Source organism: Monodelphis domestica, chromosome 5, assembly GCF_027887165.1.
Source record: "Monodelphis domestica isolate mMonDom1 chromosome 5, mMonDom1.pri, whole genome shotgun sequence".
NCBI lineage: Eukaryota > Metazoa > Chordata > Mammalia > Didelphimorphia > Didelphidae > Monodelphis > Monodelphis domestica.
This window is the reverse complement of record NC_077231.1, coordinates 27,538,159-27,552,654: the sequence shown is the minus strand read 5'-3', so window position 1 is coordinate 27,552,654 and position 14,496 is coordinate 27,538,159. Positions and strand designations below refer to the sequence as shown.

At 38.9% G+C, this 14,496-nt stretch overlaps 2 protein-coding genes and 1 pseudogene across 2 annotated transcripts; 2 read left to right on the top strand and 1 right to left on the bottom strand.

Annotated features, from left to right (window-relative positions):
• The first annotated feature begins 295 nt into the window (after window positions 1–295).
• On the top strand, window positions 296–1,225 carry LOC100011316 (olfactory receptor 9-like). The gene has a single exon (XM_001362524.5). The coding sequence runs from the start codon at window positions 296–298 to the stop codon at window positions 1,223–1,225; it is 930 nt and encodes a 309-aa protein (XP_001362561.3).
• Window positions 1,226–6,455: 5,230 nt separating this feature from the next.
• On the bottom strand, window positions 6,456–9,621 carry LOC100617048 (very-long-chain enoyl-CoA reductase-like; annotated as a pseudogene).
• Window positions 9,622–11,429: 1,808 nt separating this feature from the next.
• Window positions 11,430–12,801, top strand: LOC100025112 (olfactory receptor 9-like). Its single transcript, XM_001376126.4, has one exon. It carries the CDS (start codon window positions 11,472–11,474, stop codon window positions 12,399–12,401), a length of 930 nt encoding a protein of 309 aa, XP_001376163.3. The 5' UTR covers window positions 11,430–11,471; the 3' UTR covers window positions 12,402–12,801.
• Window positions 12,802–14,496: the final 1,695 nt, after the last annotated feature.

The following is a 14,496-nucleotide window of genomic DNA, read 5'->3' as shown; positions in this document are numbered from 1 at the left end:
CCTCTAGAACCCACATATCCATGAAGTTGAAGGAACCACATTGCTATTACACAACAGCAACCTTCTTCCAAGCTAGATACCATTTTACTTCTAAATTACAAAATCATTTTTGTTATACTTTTCTCAGAAAGTTCATTCTCATATACCACTGCTTGTCTGTCCATCAGCAACCCACATTTGGAATTGTTTTGTCTAACTGGGGTCTCCCTTACTGTACTGGTTTGACCTTTTTTTAATTTTTGGTGACTATAAACAAGTCTCCCTTGATTCTGTCACCTGATCTAGATTTAGGGACATGGGTGATGATAATGGGACAACAGTGACTGAATTTATTTTGTTGGGATTCTCACATTTGGGGATCTATAAGCTCCCTCTCTTTGGGGGAGTGCTCTTTATCTACCTGGTCACCCTGTTGGGCAACTCCCTGATCATCACCCTCACCCTGCTTGACTCAGCCCTAGGCACCCCCATGTACTTCTTCCTCAGACACCTTTCTATTTTAGAGATTCTCTACACAACAACCATTGTGCCTAGGATGCTGAGTGATCTCCTCTCCTCACATCCTGTCATCTCTCCTGCCAGCTGCTTCATCCAGATGTATTTCTTTGCCCTCTTTGGAGGTACTGAATGCTGTCTGCTCTGTGCCATGGCTTATGACCGTTTTGCTGCCATTTGTCGGCCCCTGCACTATGCCACACAGATGAACAGGCAGGTATGTGTGGGTATGGTGGGTACTTCCTATCTAATGGGCATCATGACAGGCAGCACTGATGCCCTAGTCATTTTTACTTTGCCTTTCCATGGTACCAACATCATTCATCACTACTTTTGTGATGTTTTACCTGTTGTAAAGTTGGCAAGTGGAGACACATTCTGGGCTGAGGTTGGAAATTTTATTGTTTCCTTCCTCTTTATAATTGCCCCCTTTGTACTGATCATATTTTCCTATGCTCGCATTGTTATTACCATACTTGGGTTAGCTTCTGCTCAGGGACGCCAAAAAGTCTTCTCTACTTGCTCTTCCCACCTACTTGTTGTCCTCCTCTTCTATGGAACTGCTTCCATTGCCTACATGAGACCTGGAACCAATGCTAATCAGGACATGGATCAAATCATCTCCCTTTTCTACACAGTTGTAACCCCCATGTTCAATCCTTTTATCTATACCCTGAGGAACAAGGAGGTGATGGGAGCTCTGCGGCGAAAGCTAACAAAACACCTTTGAAGTTCTTGACTTGTCCAGTGGTTTTCTTGGCTTCCTTGCTGGTGAGTTGAGAGATGCTTCCTAAGCCAGCTTTGAAATTAATTTTTATATTTTTCAAATATCAAATATTGTTGCTGTAGAGAAACAAAACCATTATAACAAATATAGTTATAGAAAACAAATTAATTCATCAGGTTTATCCAAAAATGTGTGTCTCCTTGGCATGTTTAGTACAAATGTTTAGTCACCAATAGGACCTGATATTTGCACAGTATATGTGGTCTGAACACCCAGATCTTTTGCACAGTGGAGGGATTCCTGGGGTGCCATATTTGAGATGGACTTGGTCTTTCATAAGGACATCTTTAATTTTCTTAAGGTCCTCAGGATCTCTCAGTTTTCTGAGTAAGATTCTGCTCTGGTACCTGTTTTCAGTTTTATGCTTCAAGTAGAGGGATATTCACTTTTGGAGGGATATTCATGTATGGGTTGGACTAGGTGCACTAGGAAGCTGGTGTCTCAGGGACATAAACATGTATATTGAAGTCTTCAAGGAAAAGGGCAGAGGTTGAAATGGAGAAGAAGACTGTGAGCTGGACCCTGGCCTCTGTAAGCTTATCATTAACACTAAGATTCTATGATGTTATTTGGGGGTGTCAAGTATATCTCTGTACTGAGTCTAGTGTTGCAGTCTGAGAGGGATCAGTGTGAATTAAGGGATATATATGTGAATGATTTGGTGTGGTTATTAGGCATCAGACTTAACACCCTTAAGACCCCACTGCATGTGGACTTGGGAACTTTCCCTGTATTATATTTAACCTTGAAATGGAGTCCTCTCCTTGCTCTGTAGTAAGGTATTGGCTCTCTTCAGTGCCTTTAACTAAGAGGCTTTATTGATGAGAACTCTTACATAATAAACTCTAAAATGTGTTAAGGAACCAGGGGCAGAGAGGATTCAGTGCTGTTTAACTAAGTGCTTGCTCTGTCTAAGACATTGTCCAAGGTGCTGAGGAGATAGAGACATATTAGTTATTGTTTCAAGGAGTAAATGAGAAAAATATATTAGTGGGAAATGTCATTGTACTCTTCTATATCTTGTCCTAACCAACTAAATCTGTCCAAAACATAAATGAGAACAAAGCTAAAGACCTGAATAGAATCCCAGAAGAGTGAGATATGGTATCTGAATTTGAACAGAAAGGTCTCTCCCTCTGAGCATAGTGACATAGCAAGTAGAATGCTGAACCTGGAATCAGGAAGACTTTGATTCATTTCCTTCCTGAGCCATTAACTGGTTGTGCGACCATGACCACATAATTTAATTTCCCAGTAGTAGTTACTGATTTCCAAGGCTGGGTTAAAAAATAGCATAACTCCATCTGTGGCAGGTCTTGGCCATATAGAGCCATATCCTATGCCAAATAGGATTTCCCCAGACTTTCCAAGACCATGTCCATCTACAGTTGGTTCCCTATGACCACAAAGATCCATGGATTGTGGACTTTGGGCATGAGGAATGGGAAGGCAGGATCCTACTTCTAATATGCCATATTCATCTGCAGGGCCATATCCTATTCCCCAAGGACCAACATCAACATGACCTATTTCATGGGGAGCTGTCCCACCTGGGTCATGGGGACCACCAGCACTGGCTCCATCTCCTGAATATGTGGAATCATTCTGTGTACCGGGATTCCATCTTGCTCCTAATAATCCTTTTCAAGTGCCTTCTGGACCTAATGGTAGAACCCATGCTTAGTGGTCACCAGTCTTACCACTGAGTTTTTGATGAACAATGAGGTGACTCTACTTTCCAGAGTGTGTATGTATGTATATGTAAGACAACAAGAAATAAAACAAAATCAAAAGAATTTTAAAAAGAAGAGAATATGAAACATCTCATTACAAAAACAAATGACCTGGACTACAGATTGAGGAGAGACAATATAAGAATTATTGGATTTCTTGAAAGTCATGATCCTAAGAAGAATTTAGACACTACAATTTAAGAAATTATTAGAAAAGTTTTAGAACTAAAGGATAAAATAGAAAAAGAAAGAATCCACAGATCACCAGTTTAGAGGGACCTCATGTTGAAAACTCACAGGTATATCATTGTCCCCTAGTTCTTAGTTCCTAAATTCCTTAGCTTCCAGAATAAGGAGAAAATACAGGCAAATAGAGACATATTGTGACTATCACTACATAGAATAACACAAGATTTAGCAGGTTCTACATTACAATAAAGAGCATGGAAGACAATATTCCAAAGAGCAAAGGAATTGAGTTTACAATGAAGAATAACCTACCCAACAAAGCTAAGTAATCATACAAGGAAAAATAAAACCTAACATTAATGAATTAAAAGACTTTTATTATTTTTTTTTAATTTTATCTTTTTTAAACCCTTATCTTCTGTCTTGGAGTCAATACTGTGTATTGGCTCCAAGGCAGAAGAGTGGTAAGGGCTAGGCAATGGGGGTTAAGTGACTTGCCCAGGGTCACACAGCTGAGAAGTGTCTGAGGACAGATTTGAACCTAGGACCTCCCATAGGTCTGACTCTCAATCCACTGAGCCACCCAACTGCCCCCAATTAAAAGACTTTCAAAAATATATTCATGAGGAAAATACCAGAATTGAATAGAAAATTTGATCTACTAAACCAGAATATAAAAAGGTAATAATTAAAGACTAATTATAAGGACTTTAATAATAAACTGTTTATTTCATATATGAGAAAATGTTATCTATAAACCTTAAGAATGTATCCCTATTTGGATAGTTTGAAAAAACATAGACAGATAGAAGGCTTGGGGTCTAGTTGAATATAAGGGAATGAGACAAAAAAAAATTGGATAGGAAGAGGAAAACTGGAATAATTATCCCATACAAAATAGGTGTAAATTGAAGAACTGTTAGAGAGGAAGTGATGGAGGGTTGGTAATGCTAGAACTCTATTTTCATTGGATCCATAAAGATGGAATCCATTTAGAAGGCGAAAAATCTTCTTAACTTATGGAGGAATAGTAGGGTAAGGGGATAGAATAACTGAGGGGCTCTTAGAAGGGTGTGCAGATTAAGAAAAAAGAGGGCAAGGAAATAAAACAAGAGAGGGATTCTTTGAAGAGAAGTCATATTAAGAGATAGGAGGGCAAGGAGATGAGAGAGGGAGTCTTAGAAATCTGAACAATTTGATTACAGGGGAAATAAGGGGACCAGACAATGGGGGACCCTTAGAAGTTGTGCTGATTTCGAATCAGGAGAGCAAGGGAAGAGAATAATGGTGGGACTCTTAGAAGGGGTGCCAACTATGGAAGTAGTGATCAGGAGAAAAAATTGGACTTATTAAGAAGGATAAGATAGAAAGAGAAGGGGGGAAATAGAATGGAAGGAAACACATAGCTAGTAATTATAACTTTAAATGCAATTGTGATAAATTCTCCCATAAAATGAAAACAGAGAGCAGAATGGACCAAAATCCCAAGCCAAACAATATATTATTTAAAAGAAACACATTTAAAAATGAGAGACACTTAGAGTAAAAATAAAGGGCTGGAACAGAATATCATATTTTGCTTTAGGCAATGCAAAAAAGGCAGGGCTAATAATCATGATCACTGACAAACTTAAAGCTAAAATAGATTTGATTAAAAGAAATAAACAAGGAAACTACATTATGTTCAAGAGTACCATAGATAATGAAGCATCAATGTTAAATCTAACTGTGCTAAATATCATAACAAAAAATAAAAAAATAAATGTCATAACATCCACATTTTAAAAGGAAAAGTTAAATGAACTACAGGTGGACATAGATAGCAAAAGTATAATGGGGGGACTTCAACCTCCTTTCAGAACTAGATAAATCTAACAAAAAATAAATAAGAAAAAGTTTAGGAGATGAATGAAAATGGATTTGCAAATGAATTCTATAAAACATTTAAAGATTCACTTATTCCAATGTTAAATAAATTATTTGAAATAATAAGAGGGAATCATATCTAACTCCTACTATGAAACAAACGTAGTGCTGATACCTAAACCAATGAAGAGCAAAAGCAAATATGTGAGATTGACTCTACTTACTTAGACCCAGAGTGACTTGAAGAAACTGTCTTTGAAAGTGTGATCTAAACAAATAACCAAGGAAACCAACTTTCCCAGTTCTGAGATACTTGATCCTACTTGGGTTCCACCAGCCAGTTCTCATGGTCTCTGGAATGAGATAAGTAGACCTTGCATTTTACAAAACATTCTGAATCCCACACTATCTCTATTAGCCATCTAAACTTGTTTAATTGTTATTACTTAGCATCAACTACAGGACAACTGGTGTTATGATTCAGTGGGTATTGCTGAAGACTGAGTTATTTTTGCTTATTATGCTAGTGTGCCAAATTATATACCAAAGAGCATTTGTCTTTGTTCTGGAAATTTTCTACCCCATCCCAAACCCCCTTCTTCCATACTTCACCTAGATTCCTCCTTGAATCATCTCCTTTCAGCCCCTTTGCCTGCTTTTTCTTTGCTAGAACTATCTATGCAGCCACCAGTCAGCCAGCTAAACTTTGAGCTTTTTGGCATGAGCTTAATTTGCTCCATGTATGTATATAGTAGGTTCTTTCTTTTAAAAGATTATCTTGATTTTATAGTCATTTTAGCTCTCTTTTTTTTAAACTCTTACCTTACATCTTAGAGTCAATACTATGTATTGGCCCCAAGGCAGAAGAGTGGTAAGGGCTAGGCAATGGGGGTCAAGTGACTTGCCCAGGATCACACAGCTGAGAAGTGTCTGAGGGAGGCCATATTTGAACCTAGGACTGGTTCTCTAGGCCTGGTCATTGTATTTCTTGGACTTGCTTCCTCTTCTGGAAAAGAGGGTTTGGGTCTTATAGGGACTCTGTGCTTGGCACAGTATCTATAGGATTTGTTCCCCACTGTGGGAAAAGAGATCAAAGTACTGTAGAGTTTGTAACTCAATTTACATATGTAATAACAATTTCTAACATATGTTTTCCAAGACTTTGAGAACCAAATTCTTTCTGTCCTTACCTTTCCATCCCCATCCCTTAGATGGCAAGCAATTTGGTATATATTATATACATATGATCATGTAAAACATATTTCCATATTGATCATGTTAGGAGAATACTTATATAAAACTAAAACTCCCCAATAAAAACACATACAAATAAAATAAAGTGGAAAAAAAACAAACCAGTATGCTTTGATCTGCACTAAATTCCATCAATTCTTTATCTTCTGGGTCTTGGAACCTGCTGGATACAGATTCCTCAGAGTCATGTGAATGAAGTTACCTAGTTGGCAGAGGACAAAAATGCCAAATACTAGTTTCACCAGCTGTTGTGGAAAGGAAAACTGATGCTGAGGAACCATCATTTAGAATGTTGCCAGGAGGAAGAGGAGGGGCAGTTGGAGCAGCAGAAGAGGCTTGTGAGAGAAAAAGCTGAAAAAAGGGTCTTTGCCCTGTGAACTCTGGAGAAACAAGTGCTAGGTCCAAAGCTCGAGATCCCAACCTGTGGTGACAGGGCCTTGCCTCCATTTCCCTTACCCTGAAGATAGAAGATTCCTGACATCTTTAGATCATCCATTAAAGAAAGCAAAAGAACAACTGCTGATGAAGGGTGCTGATCCCTTGAACTTCATGGGGTCACCCTGAAGACCCGTGGCATCCCTTGACCTTCCCAAGAAGGATAATTGACCCCTGTTTTGTATTTTGATTTAAAATTCATTGTATTTTAATTTAAAATTGAAGATTTTGATTTTGTTCAAGGAAAGATCTTCAAGGAAGAAGCTTGCTAACTCCTAAATCCAGAAAATGAACTGTTGCAGAAAGATGCCAGAAAACCTACACTACATCAAGAAGATCAAGAATGAACTTTGGATATGGTTGATTGAACTGAAGTTTGATGTATACTTTTATACCAAAGGGACTGCCCCTAATTTGACTTTCTGTCAATGCAGCTAGCAAAACATTGGTTTGCTTTCTTTCTTTTCTATTCCTCCATCACTATTCTAATTTCATCTTAGAAAATTGAATATTGTATGAATCTGTAGTTAGAATTGAGTTTAAGACTACAAGATGATTATGTTAAATGATCAATGGGGAGACTAATCTCCCAGTGATCATCAGGGGGATTGTGAATCTTAAAATTTCTCAGACTCTACCTTGGAACATTATCTTAAGGTTATGGTTAAGGCTATTCCCCATTTAAACAATGGAGGTACTTGATCAGGAATGTATTGGGAACTTTAAAATTACTCCATCCATACTTAGGCATACTTTAGGGGAAGATAAAGTTGTAAAACTCCTTAGTGAACAATGAAGGTACTTAACTCATACTTATAGTGAGGAAAAGCCCTTAAGCTAGGTCTATTTTTAGATCTAATACAAAAGGGTGCTAAGTACCTATGAAGGTCAAATTAATCACTAAAAGGTCAAGCAACTTACAAAAGGCAAGCTTAACCAAAGAGGTGAGAAGTGCTCAGAAGATACAATCTACCCAAAGAAAGTGAGAACTAAAAACTAAGAATGGGCTCTCCTAGGAAAAGTGTCTACTGTGATTGGTAGACATGAAAATTTAGGGGAGGTGACACAAGAGAAATTTCTCTTTAAAAGGAGCTGTCTGGACCAGTTCAAGGTAGTTCCATTGAGTTCAGCTTTGGAAGCTGAATAGGAGCTGGTCTCTCTGAACACTGGAGCTTGGAACAAAATCTTGTGGTGAGTGATTAAGGACTGACTAGTCTTTCTTAAATCACAGGCCTAGGCCAATTGCCTAGGCCCTTTCCTACCATTTCCTCTTACTCTGTCTCTCTCCCTTTCCTTAATTCCTTCATTTATATTAATTAAAATCTCCATAAAACCCAGCTGACTTGAGTATATTATATTTGGGAATTTTTCCCATGGCGACCACTTATTTTTGATATAAAATCAAGAAACTAGAATTATCTTTACAGTTTGGGCAATTCAAAGGCTTGAAAACCATATTTTCATGGTCACAGTTTATGGCAACCACTCTTTTGTCTGTAACAGTTTAGATTAGGATAGTGATAGTAATTAGAAAGGAGAAAAAGAGTCTCTGAAAGCTGAGCCATTTGGCTCGGCTGAAGAAGGAAAAAGACAACCTGTAGCATTTTCTACTCCCACAAACCTATCCCCCACCTTTTTGTTACTTGAACTAATAAACAACCTTATATTCATGAAACTCGAAGTCGAATTCAAATCATAGCAGTTTAGGAGAAAGAGAGGGTGTTGAATAGGGGAGTCATCTAGCATTGACTAAACAATTAAAGAGCCAACAGGTACAGTCAGCCTGCCAAACAACTAGGACTTCTAGGGACTCAGGCATCAGCCAAGTCTTGAGAGAAGTAAACTCCATTATTCCCCAGAAGCCTACTTATTGAGACAAGCCCCTGTTCATCTTTGCCTTAACATCAGCTCAGGAGTACCTCTTGCATTATGAGGGAAAGGGAGAATTATACAGATCATCTCTCAGCCCATTAGCTCTCTCCTCTACCTCCTCCATTCCCTGTTACAAATACATCCTGCATATTCCCTATTACCCAATCCTTACATTGCCCACCATATGTTGGGGGGGGGGAGAATGTGGAGAGGGCAGTTAATATAATAGGCCATCCAGGCAGAAAAAGTCCATCAGTAGAGACAGTTCTTAAAAATGTTTTTAGAGGCATTGTCCTTTGAGGGAATCAGTGGGCAAACTGTCTCCAGGAAATGCTTGAGGTAGTGGAATGAGTGATTGATAGAGGCAAGATGAACCACAGTTTGATGGCTAGACATGAAGTCATATTTGTGCACATGGATAAAGGTACTAAGAAGTAAAATAGCAAAAAAATTAGTGGAGGGCCAAAATACTCTGTAAGGAATACTGTCACCCAGTGGATTTGGCCTCCCAGATCTCAGAAGGAAAGCATAGCTGTGGTCCCCACAGGCAGGTTCTACAAAATGTCTTCATCCTTTATGTCTTTCTCAGACACCTTTCTATGGTAAAAATTTTCTACCCTACCACTATTGTGCCCAGGGTGCTGAGTGATCTCCTCTCCTCATATCCTATCATCTCTCCTGCCAGTTGTTTCACCCAAATGTATTTCTTTGCTCTTTTGGGGGGTACTGAATGCTGTCTAATCATTGTATAGGCTTATGACCCTTTTACTGCCATTTGCCAGCCCCTGCACTATGCTACACTGATGAACAGGAAGGTATATGTGGGTATTGTGGGTGCTTCCTATCTAATGGGGATCACCTCAGGTACCACTGATGCCCTGATCATCTTTACCTTGCCATTCCATGGCTCCAACATTGTTCACCACTCCTTTTGTGATAATTTGCCTGTTTTGAAGCTAACCAGTGCAGACACTTTCTGGGGTTACTCATTCTGAGTTTATCTTGATGTAGGGTGAGAGGTGTTGATACAAACCAAATCTCTCCCATACTGTCTTTTCCCAGCAGTTTTTATCAAATAGTGGGGTTTTGTCCCAAAAGCTGGGATCTTTAGGCTTGTCATAGACTGTCTTGCTGAGTTCTCTTACCTCAAGTCTGTTCCACTGATCCTCCTTTCTGTCTCTTAGCCAGTACCATATTGTTTTGACGACCAACTGCTTTACAGTATAGTTTGAGATCTGGTACTGCAAGGCCACCTTCCTTTGCATTTTTTTTCATTATTTACCTGGATATACTTGATCTTTTGTTCTTCCAAATGATCTTTGTTATGTTTTTTTTCTGATTCAGTAAAAAAAAAATTTGGTAATTCAATGGGTATGGCACTAAATAAGTAAATAAGTTTGGGTAGGGTGATCATTTTTATTATGTTAGCTTGTCCTACCCATGACCAGTTAATGTTTTTCCAATTGTTTAGATCTAGTTTTAATTGTGTGGAAAATGTTTTGTAGTTGTGTTCATATAGTTCCTATGTTTGTCTTGCAAGGTAGATTCCTAAGTATTTTATATTGTCTAAAGTGATTTTAAAGAGAATTTCTCTTTCTCACTCTTGGTGCTGGGATGAGTTGGAAGTATATAGAAATGCTGATGAGTTATGTGGGCTTATTTTGTATCCTGCAACTTTGCTAAAGTTGTTGATTATTTCCACTAGCTTCTTAGTTGATTCTCTAGGATTCTTTAAGTAGACCATCATATCATCCACAAAGAGCGATAACTTGGTCTCCTCGTTGCCTATTTTAATACCTTCAATTTCTTTTTCTTCTCTAATTGCTACTGCTAGTGTTTCTAGTACAGTGTTAAATAACAGAGGTGATAATGGGCATTCTTGTTTCACTCCTGATCTTATTGGGAAGGCTTCTAGTTTAGCCCCATTGCAGATGATGTTTGCTGATGGTTTCTCTAATGCTTTTGGTGGGGTCGGAATGACAAAGATGACGCTGGAGTGTCTCCTGACCAGGTCTCTCTGTACCCACATTGTAGGGAGCTCAGGGAATAGAAGACGCTGGCTAGTTACTATTCACTTCTCCTTAGGTAGGTCAGGACCTTAAGAAAAAAGCTTCTCTTCTCACTCCCTTCTTCCCTCTAGATTACAGCCTGATCTCCCTTTCTCCTGCTCCCTGCTCTGGGGATCAGGCTCCCAAAGAGCTTTGGCTCAGGGATAGTAAATCAAACGACCTAATGGGAAGGGCTTCTAATGGTTGTTATCTCTAATAAGGGCTTTGGGGAAAACACCCATAGGTGGGATAACATCTGACAGTTCCCTTTTTATTCTATGCCTCTCTCTGTCTTTCTCAGTGTCAGACTATTTCTCTTTTGCTCTCTCCTCACTACTTAAAAAACCTTTTTTTCTTCCTCTCTCTTTTTTCTCTTTCTCTGCTCTCTCTCCTTTTCTCTCTTTATGTCTGTGTCCCCACCACCTAGTACTTCTCTAATCTGCCTATATCTGTCTACATCTTCAGTTTCCTTTAATATTTAAAGACTAAGATTTTTGACCTTATAACCCAGGGCTCCATGAGATGAAAGGGACCACATTGTTATTAGCTACAATAATCTGGTTCCATGCTAAATTCCATTTACTTTTGATAAGTTTTTTAAAAATTTGATTTAAAAATAGTTTTCTCAGAAGGGAAATTCTCACATTCTATTCTTTCTTTATCACAATCTCACACTTGAGAAGAGAAGTCTTTATGTAACCTTTTACTGTAGCATTTAATCTATTTATTTCTCTTTTTGGGGGTCTATTAACAATTCTCCCTTGGTCCTGATCCAGACCTTGATTTAGGTACATGGATAATGATAATCTAACAGCAGTGACTGAATTTATTTTGTTGGGATTCTCAGGTTTGGGAACTTACCAGGTCCCCCTGTTTTGGGGGGTGCTCTTTGTCTACATGATCACTCTGCTGGGCAACCTCCTGATTATCACCATTACCCTGCTTGACTCAGCCCTGAGCACTCCCATGTATTTCTTTCTCAGACAACTCTCTATGCTAGAGATTTTCTACACAACCACTATTGTGCCCAGGATGCTGAGTGATCTCCTCTCCTCACATCCTGTCATCTCTATTGCCAGCTGTTTCACCCAGATGTATTTTTTTATCCTCTTTGGCATTGCTGAATGTTGCTTACTGAGTGTTATGGCCTATGATCGTTATGCTGCCATTTGTCGGCCCCTGCACTATGCCTCACTGATGAACAGGCAGGTGTGTATGGGAATGATGGGTGTTTCCTATGTAATGGGCATCACTGCAGGCACTAGCAATGCCCTGCTCATCTTTACCTTGCCTTTCCATGGTTCCAACATTGTTCACAACTTCTTCTGTGATAATCTGCCTGTTTTGAGGCTGGCCAGTGCAGACACATTCTGGGCTGAGCTTGGGAATCTTGCTTTCACTCTGCTCTTTATTGTCACACCCTTTACACTGATTGTGTTTTCCTATGTCCGCATCCTCATTACCATTCTGGGATTAGCTTCTGCTCAGGGGCGCCAAAAAGTCTTCTCTACTTGTTCTTCCCACCTAATAGTTGTCACACTCTTCTATGGGTCTGCTGCCATTGCCTATGTGAGACTCGGAGGCAAAGCGAATAAGGACATGGATCAAATCCTCTCCCTTTTCTACACAGTTGTCACTCCCATGTTCAACCCTTTTATTTATACTCTAAGAAACAAGGAGGTGATGGGAGCCCTGAGAAGAAAGCTAACAAAACACTTTTGAAGCCTTTAACTGGTCCAGTGGTTTCCTTGACTTCCTTTTTTGGTGAGTTCAGAGATGCTTTTTTGTCTTTTTTAAATCAAATTTTATATTTTAAAAACATCTGACATTTATCTGTTCTTCTACCCACCCCATTATAGAAAAACAAAACTTTTAATAACTATATTAGTCAAGAAAAAATTTCTTTATCATTTTTGTCTAAAAATGTGTCATACTCTGCATGTTTAGTGTTCTTTACCATCAGTATCTGATCTTTGTAAAAGAAGGGGGCATATGTGAGCCTTTAGATTTTTTGTGTACTTCTTGGGGAATTTTTGAGATGGGCCTGATCTTGCAGGACATGCTTCCTTTTCTGAAAGTCCTAACGATCTTTCTCTGTCAGTTTTCTGTTTATGATACGGAAAGTACCTATTTTCAGTTTTATGCTTCAAGTGGAGCCTGAATGACTACTTCTGGAGGGATATTTAGGTAGACTAGGAAGCTAGTGTCTGAGGGACACAAATATGTATATTGAAGTCTCCAAGTATAAGACGTGTGGTTGGGGTGGAGAAGGAGACTGTGAGCTGGACATTGACCTTGAGGTTACCTTTAACACTGAGATTCTGTGATGTTATTTGTGGGTGTCAGTATATGTGTGCTGAGTCTAGTGCTGTAGTTGGAGAGAGATCCATAGGAATTAAAGGTCACTGATGTGGATGACTCAGTGGCATTATGATATACCAGCTTTAACATCCCTTAGACACCACTACCTGAAGACTTGGGACCCCTCCTTGTACTATAATGAAATACACTAGAATTGGAGCTCTCCCCTTCCTCTATAGTAAGGCATATCATTGTCTATCTTTAATGCAAGTAGCTACAGCCATTAGTGGTGAGAACGATGCTCCCAGGGGCAGGTAGAAATCACATCAATTTAATTAACATTAATAAATACTTACCATGTGCAAGGCATTGTGTAAGGATACAGAGACAGAAATGTAACAAGCTCTCCTTTAAGGAACTGAAATTTTATTGAGATATGCAGAATTTGACTTTATCTAAATTAGGAAACAAGTCTTCTTTAGAACTCCCCTACTTATGGCTACTACTGTTCCAGTCCTCTGACCCCCAGGATCACTGAGATCAGTATTCCTTGCGCAGACTTGTCCACCACCTATCCACATCCCAGGTTGAGATTTTCCTGATGTCCCTTTGGAATCATGAACTCTCTCAGGTTCTGAATCCTACTCTATAGCCTGTGCCTAGCTCCTTTGGTTTTGGGATCAGTGGGCTCATTCTGCCATATTTAAATCTGCCACCATATTGTGATCCTGCTGGTAATTATTTACTGATGCCTCAGATCATTCTTTCTCTTTTCTCAAGCACTTTGGTGTCAGGTTCACAGTCTTATTCTCAGGGGACTTCAGTATGTATGTTTATAGCTCCTCAGACTCCCTGGCCTTCCATTTCATTGCCTCCTTGACTGCTATGATCTATACTTCTCTATACCTCTTTCTGTCTTTACCTCTGTTTCTCTCTCACACATACAAACCACCCAATAGCCATTTATCCATTGATATCTTTGATCTCATCATTACTGGCATGTATTCCATCTCTACAGTCCAAAAAAACAAGATATTCTATGTGACATTAACATTCTGAATTTTCGCCTGTCTATCACTTACCCCTCTGAAATCTATTCTTTGTTTTCAGGGAAGTTCTCCAGTCATTTCAACCTTTACTCTTTTCCTAATCCATCACCTTGGCCTGGCATTCTCCCTTGAAGCTATAGTTAACCTGATCAGTTTTATTTTCTCCTCTAAATTTGAATACTTGTAACCCTATCCTAGGATACTTAGCTTAAGTGTGATGTCCTACGTGAAGCTTTTCCCCATCTCTACCTCCTAGTCATTAATGTTGTCTCCTTGAAATTATTTTACATATGCACTAAATTTACTTATTTGTGTACATGCTGTTTTACCTAGAGGAAATGTAAGAGCCTTAAAAGCAGATCCTGTTTTATTTTTCTTTTATATATAATTATTTTCTTAAATCTTTACCTTCCCTTTTAGAATTAATACCACGTAATTCCAAGGCAGAGGAGTGGTAAGGGCCAGGT

Excerpts from the sequence above, each read along its gene's own strand:
- LOC100011316 (XM_001362524.5), top strand. The coding sequence starts at position 296 with ATGGGTGATGATAATGGGACAACAGTGACTGAATTTATTTTGTTGGGA.
- LOC100025112 (XM_001376126.4), top strand. The coding sequence starts at position 11,472 with ATGGATAATGATAATCTAACAGCAGTGACTGAATTTATTTTGTTGGGA.